The 14,523-nt window shown below is 32.0% G+C and overlaps 1 protein-coding gene across 1 annotated transcript; it reads left to right on the top strand.

Annotated features, from left to right (window-relative positions):
- The first annotated feature begins 9,771 nt into the window (after positions 1–9,771).
- LOC111299743 (protein kinase STUNTED-like) lies at positions 9,772–13,576 on the top strand. Its single transcript, XM_022895167.2, has 10 exons — positions 9,772–10,175; positions 10,270–10,352; positions 10,429–10,678; positions 10,792–11,442; positions 11,536–11,784; positions 11,914–12,077; positions 12,163–12,242; positions 12,317–12,464; positions 12,809–12,958; positions 13,067–13,576. Exons 1-10 carry the CDS (start codon positions 10,016–10,018, stop codon positions 13,304–13,306), a joined length of 2,175 nt encoding a protein of 724 aa, XP_022750902.1. The 5' UTR covers positions 9,772–10,015; the 3' UTR covers positions 13,307–13,576.
- The last annotated feature ends 947 nt before the right edge of the window (positions 13,577–14,523 follow it).

Here is a 14,523-nt window from a genome sequence, read left to right as displayed (position 1 = left end):
AAGAAATAAGCTACTCTCTTGGATTTTTATTATAAAAAATAGTCACTGATTTAGACATAAATTTAAAAAACATGTTCCCTGAAGATCTTCTTTCTGTTGCATTCATCATGGGTAAAAAAATAGGTTGTTCTTTTGCCAAACTTGGATTTTCATTACAGAAAATAGTCATTAGCTTAAGCACAAACTTGAAAGACATGTTCCTTAAAAGTCTTTCTTATATTACATTCATTAAGTCTTGGTCATCTATTTAAGAGAACCTACCAAGGATGAATCCATCATTGTTTGCAACACTGGGCAAAACACACCATAATTTTGGATAAAATGTCCTACTACATTCATGTGATAAATACAAGTTTGAGCCGAATCATAATCTTCATGATAGGTCTTTTATTCTAAAAGAATTGGATGAAGCATATTGACTTTGAACAAGCTTTCAAACACTTAACTCATTGGGGTTTTAACTTCATCAATGTTTCTCTTAACATGCCCTAACATATCACCATATATTACGTTGATTGTTGACTCGATGTGGTTTAGTAAATGATTTTCATTGACATTTGGCTTTTTATTAGTTTGATCAAATTTTGCACTTTGTACTTAAGAGCTAGGCAATGTTTTATGAAATGGCTTGTAATCCCTTCGTGACAATCACATTGAGCATTTAGATCATACTATTTAGCTATAGAGGTTTCAAAGGCTCTATAGAAAAAGGTACAATGAAATGGTTTGCTACTAGTCGATGGAGTAGATTAATGTAAAGATATGGGAATAAGGTCAATGAGAGTTTTCTTTTGAGTGGCTTATAGCCCTTTAAGATTGCTTATTGAGCTACTTAGGTGAATAAAAGGTTGGGTTACAAGTGCAGGGGTATAAATGGGCATGTGAGCATAAAAATTCTTTAAGAACCTCAATTATGGTATCGATTGATATGGGTATAGACCTCAAAAAATATTATTTGTGGTAAGGTAATAAGGCATGTAGGTTGGATATGGTGTTATAGTATGAAATTTTTAGGCAGTTGATTCTCATAGTTCACAGTATGTACCTCTCTATTTTTCTTTTTAAGTGACATTACTTTTTTAGAGTTAGAGGTATCACCTATCTCAATCTTGTCAATCTTGATGGCATTTTTTATCATTTCACCAAAAATCACCATATCAATAAATTTTTTGTTACATTGCCAACAAGCTTGTCATAATATAATGCCTTAAGAGTACTAATAAAAAACACTGTTGTTTTCTTTTCAATCAAAGATGACTGTTTTTGAATGAAAAGATCCCTCCATCTATAGGCATATTCCTTAAAATTTTTATTGGCTCTTTTATTCATGTTTTACAATGACAACCTGTCAGGAGTCATGTCCAATACATGTTTGAATTGGCCTAGAAAAGATCTAGGAAGATCTTTCCAAGAATATATATAATTCCTATCTAATTGGACATACTATCTAGTCATAAACCTAGTAAGGCTATCTTAGAAATAGCGGTTCAACAACTTATCATTTTTTGCATGACCTACCATTTTATGATAGAATATTGTGAAATGAGCCGATGGGATTTAGTTTTATCATACTTCTCAAAATTAAGAGTTTTAAACTTCAATGAAATTATTAAATTACGGACTAAGCTGAGTTCATACATCGATACTTCCAAAGGTATCACTTCATTCTATAGCTTTTAGTTTTTCTTCTAGTAAGTTATATTTATGTTGAATCTTATCTTTCTCTCCTGACTTTAATATGCCTCTTAATTTCTCTTGCTCCTTGGGGTCATCCAGGTTCGAAATGAAGATTGGATCAACAAGACCACACTTTTTAATTTGCCTAAATTATCTGTGATTTTGTTGTTGGTTAGTCGACAGAGTTGTATTTATGAAAGGGTAAGGTTATCCACCCATAAGTAGTGCATACACTAGTTGAGAAGCTCGAACATGAGGTGGTGTAAAATCGAGTGGGTAAAGCAGCTCTTTTCTAACATTATTATTTTCTTAAGGTTAATTTTTCTCCCTTGTAACAAAGGTTTTAGCTTTAGCCATGCCCTTCATCAACTCCCTTAACTCTATCATTTGCCTTCTCATCTCTTTACATTTCAGTCATCTGTTCTTGTATATCTTCTTGAGCTTTTTCCATTCTTTCTATCTTGGCTGCTTACTCGTTTTCCATTGTTCTGATCTATGAATGTTTATTGTATGAGTGATGAGCAAATGGGTACTTTCATGGTTAAGCTATCTTTAAACCTTTATTACCACAATTTGAAAAATTAGGATGCCATATTATTTTTGTGAAAGAAAAATTCTCATTTTAACTTTTTTTTTTCTTAAAAAAACACCATTTTAATGAGATAAGTATTAAGAAAAAAAATATGCACAATGTATGTATGAATGCATTAAAAGGTATTTACTCCATGACACATTTCAAACACTAGAACTTTTCATTGATTCCGAACAACTTTTGATAACATAAAGCCTATCATTCTAGAATTGTAATTGTAGAAACATTTAACTTGCTTGTAATGATTTTTAGCTTTAACCAAAAAGTCTAACAGATGCTGCCCATAACCCCCAGTTGGGTTGATTTCTTATATCAAAGTTTATACTTTTTTGACAATTTCTTTTGCTTTTCTCACTGTCTTGCAAATTTGACTAGCTAGATACTCTATACAGTGTTGCCTTTCTTAACTTTCTACCCTCTACTTCATGCAAGTGTCCACTTCGAGGTCACAAGTATATCTTTAGTCTTCTTCTCTATTTTTTTATTCTTTTATAATTGTAGAGATATGGTTTTTGTGATCTTGTAATTGTTGTTTCATTTTTTGAATTACCTAGCAAAGTGAATATTTCCCTTTTTGCATTTCACAATGCTTTTTTTTTCATCTTTTATATGGGCCTTTAATCTTATATATATATTTTTTGGCATTCTATTAACCTTGCTGAAGCTGTTGAATACACATTCTTCCAATTTTATTGTTCCTAAGAAATCCTAATAGCCTTTTCCTCACTTTTCTTTGGCTTTGTCCTTCCAAAATTGTATCTTTTCTTAAGTTCAATCATCTCTCTATGCTATCTGCCACCAAGTTTGACACCATTTCCCTTCTTCAGTTGGACTTGCATCTTTTTATTTTCTTGATGCAAATCCTTTAGGTCATTTTATGCCATGTTTCGATCTTGCATTACCTTTTTTAGTCTACTTTCTCGAGCTTCCGTTACATACCTCAATTGTCCCATTTTTTCTTGGAGTTTTAAATTTTTTTTTCATTTTTTTTTACTTCAAGTTTTTATTTGATGAGCTCGACATCTTATAATAGTTCCTTTGCCCAACGGTTAACTTGTTGAAAAGAGAGTCATCTAGAAGGAACATAATATATCTAGAATGTTTTACTTTTCAAATTGAGTAATCGAGAATAACTTTGTCGATAAGAGGTTTTAATTTTAGCTTCTGAGTGTTTTTCCATACCTTAATAGAGTATTTTGTTATTCTTAACGAGCTTGTTTCTCCATAAACAAATTCTACTTGAATGAGTCCATGTGTTATAAGAACAAAATATTTTGCACCAAATTGCTTTAGCACTATTAGTGGGGTGTAACTGATCATTCCCCATAGCTCCAAAAGTAGTACCTATGGCTCATTTCATCCTCAACATAACATAGGCACATGAGGCATCCATGGTGTCATCCACTTGACCTGATCACTGGTATGTCTTTGAAAAAACATTACCCATTCTTTAGATTTCAATGCTGGCCATTGGCTTTGGCAAAATTCTTTAATAGGGCTCTATTTCAAAAATAAGGCCTGAAAAAAACATTTTTTTAGCATATGAAATGGATTTTTATCCAGACAAATAATAACTGCGCACACCCTATAAAATGCCTTCCATTTTGGTAACAAAAATTCAATGACCTAATGGTATCAACTAAGATTTTTGGAATAGGATTAATTGTCTGACTTTCAACTTATTCAAATAGATCAATCACTACGAGTTCAACGTACTCCAAAGTTTTTGAAAAGATCACCATGCTGTAAATTGCTAACGTAATTACTGCCATACCTTGGTCATCTTTCAAGTGTCCCAAAATGAAATCCTAGAAGAAATGCTAAGGTAACTTAGCACATTTGCCTTTGTCCTTTGTTAAAGCGTCCATGGCCTCTATCTTCATTTCCATCAATTTGGCTAATCTTTTTATGGTGCCTTGACTTTGGTTTGTTGACATATATTTTATCGGGATAGTCAAGTTCCAAACCCATTAGAATCAAATACTATTTGATAGTCAATGTCAAATCCTCTTCGTTAAACATGAAACATTTATATGATGGGTTTAAAAACTAGATAGTAGCTATAATTAATTATTCACAATTACTACTAAGACAAGAAATGTGATCTACCCACATTTCTCATATGACTTTTCTTTTCTCACTTCACTTATCAAACCCCATATAGTAGCCAAATCCTCTAAATTATTTTGTGTAAGATTTAGATGCATTTTTTCAAGCAATCCTGATACATAATCGATAGATAAGCAATCCCCTTCCTTTTGTTGGGTTTTCTTAGACCATTTATACATCTTATTATATGACTCACATGGAGCACTCATTGACGAAAAACAAATTTGTAACATTATGGGATCCATGAAAAGAAACTTGATTAAAATATGTCTTAGAGCAAATACCTTACTGTGTTATTGTAGTATGCCAGTGTAATTTATATTAAAAAAACACAAAAAGAAAAAAAATTGATAAGTTAGTAAATAAGGATATGATATGAAATTTGAAAAGGAAAAAAAATAAAGAAAAAAATAATAATAAGCAAAACTTTTGGGAATAATGAAATAATAAAAGCTTGAAACAGAAAGGTAAAAGGGAAGGTCATTCTTTTATTTTTAGAAAAAAAAAAGGGATAAGACCAAAAATTTCTTTTAAAAATTAAAACAAATATAAACGCACACATTTATGACTTCTTTTAAAAAAAAACATTACAATACAAGTGTTCTCTTGCTTGCCTTAATTCTTTAAGATGATCTACAAAAAGGGTAGGTATGGCTCCATTTAGGTTCAGCCCTTATGGCTTACTATATACTTTGCTTAGATTTATTCGGATATCAGAGGTTTCCAAATTGTTCCTTACTCGTGTCTACGTAAAACTTGTAAGACACCTCGTTCTTTTCCCATTATAAGTTACAAAAGAAAAGGATTTAATTTGAGTGGGAGTATTTTGTTTGCTATTTTTTAAGTTATCACCTTACGAGAGTATAAGTACTTTACTCCATCCTAAAAGGGTTAGAGTTCAAGTACAAAACTCATGCATTATATGAATGTGTCATGTGTGAATAAGGGAACAGAGTGTCATAATCCTTATTTTAAGTGCCTCATAATAACAATAATGATAAATACGAAGCGTAAAATAAATGACATGGTTAAAAGGAAAAACAAGTTTTTATTATCATTATTATTATTAGTATTATTAAAAAATTAAGATTAAGAAAATTAAGGTTAAATACCAATTAAGACCATTAAACTAAAATTAAAGATAACACATTATTAATTTTTGGCTTGACTTTCTTAAAAAAATAATGTCTCCAGTAGAGTTGCTAAGCTATCATAATGGTTTTAAGGATCGTTAGACAAATTTTGAAAACATATGAAGTTGCCACCAATCTTTTTAAGTTAGGTATGATTGATCTCCTATTAAAACTAACTTTTTTTAATAAAATCTTAAAATTTATTAAAAAGATAATTTTTGGGTCAACGAAACCAATTTGGGCTCGGGATTCAATTACGTGATAGGAAGGATTAGTACCCCTACGGTGCTTGTAAAAACAATAAAATTAATTATGTGTTATCTTTTAATCTTGACAAAAATATCTTAATTTTGGTACTTAAAATTAATTTTCTTTATTGTAATAAAAAACACATTTTCATTTTTAGTCATTTGTTTGGAAAATAGATAAGAAACTTGCATATTGAAAATTTTCTAATAATATTCCAATACTTTGGCAGCATTAAGAAGAGTTTTCTCATCTAAAGATTTTTCAAGAATTGTTACTTGGATTTCTCAAGAATCCCATCCTTGGTAGTTTGTATCTATTTTAAAAATCAAAATTTATGACATAATATATGATACCTATGATTTAATTAAAAAATTTCTTTTTTGATTTATTAAAAAACGAAAAATCTTTATTAAAATTATACTAAATGCTCCAGTACACTAGCGATATTTTATATAAATTTTCTTACTTAAAGATTCTTAAAAAATCACAACTTGAACTTATTTAAGATCTCATCCTCGAAAATTTTATTTATTTTTAAAATTGGTGTGCATGAATGGAATATGATGCACATGGATTTATTTATAACATTAATGCATTATATAAAAGTTTTATTCATGAGAAAACGTAAAAGAGATTTTTTTTAAATTGTTCTAAATACCTCGATATTTCTACAATAATTTAGAAAATTTTCTTACTTAAGGATTTTTTGAAAATCACTACTTGAATTTTTCAAGAATCCCATTGTCGAAAATTCACGTTACTTTTGAAATTATTGTATGAAATGTAGATGACAACATATGGCATGCATGTAATAATTTTCAATCACCTCATTTATTTTTTCTTATGTTATATTTTCTTTATTACTTATTTTGTTTTACTCGTCTAATTGATTCATTATCATTATTAATTTTTTCTTGTATATATTTAATATCATTTTTTTTATGGATCAAAGAAAGGAAAATTTTTTTATTGAAAATTTTCTAGTTACCCCTAATACTTTGATAGTATTTTAGAAGAATTTTCTCACTTAGGAATATCTATTCAGACTTCTTTAGAATTCCATCTTTGAAGATTTTCATTTTGTTTCCTCCCTTTTATTAGTATCATTCTTATTTTATTCTAACTTTAATTTTATTTTATTATTATTTTTGAAAAAATTTACTCTTATTATTATTTTTTAAAAGCAAAAGTGATTAGTTATTACAAATAAACTGTGTTATTATATTAGTCTTAATACTAAAAAGGTTATTTTTACTTTTTATCATCTTTTTTTTATTCATTTATTTATTTTTACATTATTACTAAATTATATTTTTTTAGAAAAATTAAATAAATGAAAAATCTTTATATTGAATACTTTTTTAAATACTCCATTACTTTAGTAGTATTTTAGAAAAATATTCTCATTTAAAAATTTTAAGGAATCACTACTTGAACTTTTTTAATATTTCATCATTAGAGATTTTCATTTATTATTATTATTATTATTCTTTTACACTTGTTTGTCATTTTTCATTTTTTGATTATTATTTTTTTACACTTTTTTTAATATTTTTTCATACACATTTTTCTTAATTTATTATTTTTAAAACATTAATTTTCCTATTTTCCAAAATATATGCATTTATTCTAAATGTTTAAAATATAAATATACATTAATAACTAACTTAAATAATTTAAAATTTTAAAAAAATAAAAATGAAAAAAATTACCAAAAATCGACTGGTCAATGCTGATCAATGGTCCGCGAGCGATCTAGGCCAATTTAGCGTGGTTTAGGTGGTTTGTGGTGGCTTAGAGTGGTCTGGTAGCTTGGAGTGATCTGACGGTTCTACTTCAGTTCAGGTTTGGTTCAAGTTCGGTTAGGTGGACTGGTTAAAGGCAAGGGAAAAATGGGTAGCCGAGTCGGTTAGTGTGAACCTTGGGTTGAGTCACATGCAGATCCTCTTGAGCAAAAACGACATTATTTTGGTCTTTTTTTTTTTTTTTGCTATAAAAGGTAACTATTTTTTTAAAAAAAAAAAATTTGAACCCTTATTCTGAAAAAATAAAAACTTTAGAGAAGAATTAAAGCTTCATACCAAGCTTGAAGTCTGGCATTGTGCTATTGTTATCATTGTCGGCTACCATAACCGGTGTTGAAAAACTCCCAAAAATTTATTTTTCCCTCTTCCCATATACCTTGTTCTAACTCTTTTTTTGTTAAAAGACCGCTTGAACCTCCTAGATTGGCCTCCAAAATATTTAGCCAAAAAAAGTTTTCTTTTTTTTTTAATGTTTTTGTTATTTTTTTTTCTTGTCTTTTTGGCCTTGGGTTCTCACTTTAGGGGCATGTGGGTTTTTTTTTTTTTTTTACAGGTGTGTATTTTTTATGGTGTTGATTATGGTTGTTGTTTAGGTTAGGTTAGGGTTTTTGTAGGAGACATGATTAAGTTAGGTTTGATAGATATAGGCAAAATGTGAGAAAGTTGGTACAGTTGGGGCCTTGGTGCTTAGGGTGGTAAAGGTGTGGTTGGACAAGTTTGTGCTAAAGTTTGTGAATGCGTGAAAGTAAAGGGCTGGGCAAGGCTTATGGTGCTAGGGTTGCGTTATGGTTTTTGTGGGAAGCACGACTGAGTTGGGTTTAATAGGTGTGGGGTTGAGCTATGGTTGACAATGGCGCTAGAAGGAAGGCTATGGGGCTAGGATTGGTGATAAGCACAAGTGAAGGTGGTCTGGGGTTGGAGTTGAGGTCGAAACTAGTGTGGGCAAAAGGCATAAGTGATGGTGGTTTGGGATTGAAGCTAAGGTCGAAGTTAGTATAGGCAAAAGACATAAGTGAGGATGATTGGGAGGTGTGTGCTGAGGTTAAAGTCGAGGTCGAAGCTAGTGTCAGTGAGGTGTTGGGGTGGTGTGGAGCTAGTTTTCAATTTTTGGGGTTTTTTTTCCCCAATTGATCCTCTTCTCCAATATGAATTCATTTGGAATTTTATTAAAAATCCCATATCCTCCCTTTCTCTCCTACGCCTTTGTTTAGGAATTTAATTTCTTTTAAAAAAGTAATTGGCAATCTTGGATTATTCTTACATCATTGATTTATTGTATTTTTTAAGGTATTGTTATTTTACCAATTTGTGTTACAGATAAACTAGATAAATCATATAGGTAAATTTTGATAGCTGAAAGTGGCGAAGTAGATCGGGGAAAGTGAGATTGAGGTCTAGGGAAAGAGAAAAGTGAGGAAAAGCTACTACTATGGCAGTCGTCATTCAGCCCTTTAGCCTTTCATTTTTTTTTTTTATAAAATTTAATTTTAATTAATTTTTTTGATTGTTTAATTGTATTATTATTTTTAATTAATGTATTTATTTTAATTTGATCTTTAATTAATCAAAATTGATTATGTAAAATTTGTACAAATTTTAAGCTTTAATATGAAACTCAAGATTCAACATAAAATTCTAGTTTTAATACAAAATTTGGACCTAAATAATTAATCCAATAACAAAATTGGACCAAACTTGAGCCTACATAAAATATTCACTGAATTAATCTTAATTTTTAAATCGACTTAATTTATACCCAAATCATCTCCAAAATCAATCACAATCGGAGTATCCTAGATAACATGTGTCTACAATACCAGCACTTGACGGACAGAAAAAGACAGAAACTACAAACTGCCCACCTTCCTTGGATTCTTCGCTTTGTAATTATGCTGTAAGTTGATTTATTTATTTATTTATTTTTATTTATCCGATTCTATCATTCTTGTGATTTTTTACCTATTTTTTTATTTATATTTGCTAACAAATATTTGATCTTAATGAGCAAAATATAAAACTCCCCACCATCCCCATCTTCCCCAAAGTCCAAACCCACGTAGCCTACTTCTAAATATTTTCAACACCTAAACCCCGACCAATCAAACGGCCTATATCACACCTGACCACAACGTCTACAATATTAACGGAAACACCCTAATATCTCTGCCCAACAGTTATACTACCACTCAATGTGCGTTGTGCAGGCAAGACAAGCCATGATTATTCCATTACACACACACAAAAATAAAATAAAATAAAATAAAAAGAGAAAACCGGAGCGAGAGTTGATGGGCAAAAAGCAAAGCCCACAGTGACAAAAAGTGAAGCTTCTTTCTCTTATTCTTCTCTATCTCTCGCTCTTCCGTTTCTCTTTCCTTGGAAGAAAATTTTCTGTTATCTGCAAACACCATTGCAGCTGAGGAAGGAAACGACAACGCTTTGCTTTGAAGATGAAAGGGGAGACAGAGGAAGGGGAAGGAGGAGGAACCACAGTGTTGGTGGGGGTCAAATTTGATAGGGTGAGCAAGGAATTGCTGACATGGGCGCTGGTCAAGGTGGCACAGCCTGGTGATCATGTCGTTGCCCTTCACATCCTTGATACTGCCACTGGTATCATTCTCTTTACATCTCACATTTCTCCTTTTATATTTCCTTTTTTTTTAATCTAAACGAGTAATTTCTATGGTGAAATTTTCAATGCCAGAAAGCACGGCATCGATTCTTTCTCTTGTTAAGACTTTTGATTCTATACTAGCAGTTTATGAAGGATTCTGCAACTTAAAACAGGTAAATGAATTGAATAGTGTAGTGATTTTAAAAGTTGTAGTAAGTGATTATGGAAAATTGGTGGGAGATTGTTCAGGTCGATTTGAAGCTCAAAGTTTGTAGAGGGTCATCAGCGAAGAAGATTCTGGTGAGGGAAGCCAAGTCTCATGAAGCAGCTAAGCTGATTCTGGGAACTTCCAAGAACCATCTCCAGATACACTCATCTGCTTCAGTTGCAAAATATTGCGCCAGAAAATTGCCAAAATGTTTCTCGGTTTACGCTGTTGAAAATGGGAAAATTTTGTTCCAAAGGGAAGCAGTTCAGACAAACTTGAACCGATCCCAAGGCAGTCCTTGTTGTTTTGCTTTTAGTTTTAGTTCTAATTTGTTCCTGTATTTAATTTTTAGAAAATTTCCGTTTCTGATACTGAATTCTGGTCTATGGCATTTGGTTGAGCAGAAAATGATCGACGGAATAAGAGTCTTGTTCGATTAGTATCCTTGCGCAAGAGTACAAGAACAGGGAAGCTGAATTTAGAAAACGGCAATTGTTCGTATAAATACGGTTTATTTTTAAGGCAGAGAACATTAAAGAAGAGTTGTGTAGCCTGTGCTTCAGCCTTGAAATTGCCTGAAAATTCTAACGCTCAATTGCTGGAAGAATTACAAGGAAATGGCAGTGTGGATAATCGGTTAGCTTTGGTACCATTCCAAACGAGTGAGGGTAATTCCATTCTGGTTAGGAAGCTGCCCAGTTCGAGACCTAGTTGGTCTCTTCTTCGCAGGGTGTTTCTACCTAAGCGGCATCACTCGGAGAATTCTTCTGCAAAGAAATCTGTGGTCCAATTGGTGTTAAAATTACCAAGCCAGCATTCTTCAGCTGTTGTCTATCCTGATCAAAGGCAAAACCATTCTGATCAAGAAAAGAATCATTCTTCGGATTTGGATGGAGAATACGGTGCTATTGTGCCAGTTGGCTATGAGCCTATCTGTCCTCTGTCTCCTTGCAATTTTCCTGAAGAGCTACAAAGTTTACCTGAGAAATACTCATCCTCATGTAGATTGTTTAGTTACCAAGAGCTTTTGGAAGCAACCTCTAACTTCATGCCAGGTTTGTTGTTCATTACCAGTTAATGAAAAAAAATCCTGAGTTTGGCCTATTTTGAGTGGTCATTCTAATGATAATTGTTTTGTGATTTTTCAGAGAATATGGTTGGTAAAGGTGGCAGCAGTCATGTTTATAAAGGGTGCCTTCCTGATGGCAAGGAATTGGCAGTGAAAATACTTAAGCCAACTGAGAATGCAGTCAAGGAGTTTGTTCAGGAAATTGAGATCATTACAAGTTTAAAACATAAAAACCTCACGTCATTATTTGGGTTCTGTTTAGAGGAAAAAAATTTGCTCTTGGTTTATGATTTCTTGTCCAGGGGAAGCCTAGAAGAGAACCTTCATGGTAATTAGTTTGTCAATTTTACTACCTTATATTTTGTTACACTGAATCTTTTCCTTCCTGGAATTGGTTGTAGTTTACAATTTTAAATGTACTATGTTCTCAAGCCTAACTGGCTGCTCTTGTATCAAGGTAATAAGAAGGATAGAAATGCATTTGGCTGGCAGGAGAGATATAAGGTGGCAGTTGGTGTAGCTGAAGCACTTGATTACCTGCATAATGGTTGTGAACAGCCTGTGATCCACAGAGATGTGAAATCTTCCAACGTTCTTCTGTCTGATGATTTTGAGCCCCAGGTATCATGTTGAACCAATCAGGTATCAATATTATCTTTTGGTTTTAAGCTTTCTGGTCTCATTACTAGTTGTTCTGCTTCTTCAGCTGTCAGATTTTGGACTTGCTAGTCAGCTCTCAAGTTCTGTGTCTCATATGACTTGCACAGATGTTGCTGGAACCTTCGGGTGTGTAATTTGTTCTGAAATTTTCCAGTTTATCACTCACTTTAGATAGACTTGGTAACACTTGTCTGTGGCAGTTACTTGGCTCCTGAATACTTCATGCATGGCAAAATGAGTGATAAAATTGATGTCTACGCGCTTGGCATTGTACTCCTAGAGCTGCTTTCTGGTAGAAAGCCCATTGACAATGACTGTCCAAAAGGTCAGGAGAGCCTTGTTATGTGGGTGAGTTCATATCTAAATCTATTGCCTGTGAGCCTTATCTCTTGAAACATGGAATTAGGAGAATGGTTCTGCATATCTTCAACTAAATGAGGGTATTTACAATCATAACATAATTTAGAAATTTGCAGAAACAATGTTTATATAATTCAGAAAGACTAGTACATTCAGTGTCTTTTTCTGTAATTCATGATGTTTATACAAATGATAATTTGAGTACATCATGCTTTATGTTCATTTATGTTCTCCCATTTTCCATAAAATGTCGAACTACAATGCTGTTTTAATCTGGTTTATTTTGTGACTCGGTTTTTAACAATTGGTAATGCTCTGATATCAATATCCAGGCAAAGCCAATCTTAAAGGACGGCAATATTTCGCAGTTGCTAGATCCACAGCTAGGCAGTGGCTATGATTTTCATCATATAGAAAGAATGGTTTTAGCTGCTACCTTGTGCATTAGACGCGCACCTATAATGCGGCCTCAAATTAGCCTTGTAAGCTCACTCTCAAATGACCTTTCTCTCTCATTTTTTTCTTGCCTGGTTTGCCATTTTGTTTATTTGGATCCATTTCTTGGCCTATTGATTTTCTTTTGACTACAGATCCTGAAGCTCCTACATGGTGACCAGGAAGCAACAAATTGGGCAAGGCAACAAGTTAGGGCATCAGAAGAGGTTGATATTGTTGATGGGGAAGTATATCCTACTAATATTGAATCCCATCTTAACCTTGCGTTGCTAGACTTGGAGGATGATTCACTATCTGTAAGCAGCAATGAAAGGAGTGTCACAACAGAGGATTACTTGCAAGGAAGATGGAGCTGCTCATCAAGCTTTGCCTAGCCATACCAACGCAATCATGCTTCATTCATTGATGTGATTTTTCGGTATATCCTTTTTTGACCTCTCCCCTCCTCCCATTTCTCTTTCCTTTTTAGTTATTAGATGGGTCTTGGACGAGAGGTTGTCTACAAGAGCTTTCCCCCTCCTTGACTTATAAGAAGTTGTTTTGTAGCCCAGGGTATTTCCTTAGAGTTTTCAGGGAAATACATTCAGGAGCAAATGTATAACCAAAACATGCATATGAGTGTAAATAATCATTTCTTTCCTATACTTCATATCTAAGGCCTGAAGATGGCAATAGTAATTAGGATGTTATCTGTTTGTTTCTATGATTTGTTCTTTGATTAGATCTGTATGGATTTTCAGTGCTTTTAAGTTCATAGATGTGATGTAGCATAAGTAGATTGTTGCTTTCTCCGATGGTTTTGGCCTTCATAAACTTCAATTGCATTAAGAAAATTGTTTGAGATTCCTCCAGTTGTCTTTCATTATCAAAGTACTTGTCTGAGATTCCTTTTGTTGGACTGCTTCATCAGAGCATAACTTGGAATGGTCGTCAAGTGGTTCCTAGAAAACTATGTCCATGATTTAACAAGATGGATGGTTTTAGCCTAAGTAGATTTAGCTAATTATCCGGCAATAAAGTTTTGAAGAGGATTAAAATTTTGTCTTAGAATTTGATTTAATGGTTGGAGCACAATTCTTTATTTCAAAACAGCTCCAATCAACTTCAAGTCTCTAAAATAACTAATCCAATCCATACACATCTAAATCTTAAATTTTGGTAAAGCGCCTCTAACAAAATTCTAATGGTGTCACGTGTTGTTTTCAAATATATTAATAATAAAATTTTTTTAATTTCTTAAGTGAAATTAAAATGGCAACATGTTTTTTAATTTTTTTAAATTAATTTTTTAATTTTTTAAATATAAATTAAGTGATATATATCACTATCTTAATCTTATTTGTAAAATTAAAAAATTTTAGTATAAGTGTATTTGATATATATATATATAGTTTTTTTTTCTTTGCTTTTTTTGATTTTTTGCCTTTTAATTTTATATTTGTTTATTTAATTTTTTAGTTTAAAATATTTAATAAATATTTTTAAAAATTATAAAAATATATATTTAAAAAGATTTCTTTTTTTTTTTTTGTGGCACTCACTTATACTATACTTTCTTTTTTACTTTTTTTAAAAAAGGTTAATTAAGAGA

This window comes from Durio zibethinus, chromosome 18 (genome assembly GCF_047325235.1).
Source record: "Durio zibethinus cultivar Kanyao isolate XHJ-2024 chromosome 18, ASM4732523v1, whole genome shotgun sequence".
Classification (NCBI taxonomy): Eukaryota; Viridiplantae; Streptophyta; class Magnoliopsida; order Malvales; family Malvaceae; genus Durio; species Durio zibethinus.
The sequence above is the reverse complement of the archived record's forward strand: the minus strand, read 5'-3'. Positions and strand labels throughout refer to the sequence as shown.

Coding starts and splice junctions, on each gene's coding strand:
- LOC111299743 (XM_022895167.2), top strand. CDS start 10,016: ATGAAAGGGGAGACAGAGGAAGGGGAAGGAGGAGGAACCACAGTGTTG. Junction 10,353..10,428: donor GATTCTGCAACTTAAAACAG/GTAAATGAATTG, acceptor GAGATTGTTCAG/GTCGATTTGAAGCTCAAAGT. Junction 11,785..11,913: donor CCTAGAAGAGAACCTTCATG/GTAATTAGTTTG, acceptor TCTTGTATCAAG/GTAATAAGAAGGATAGAAAT.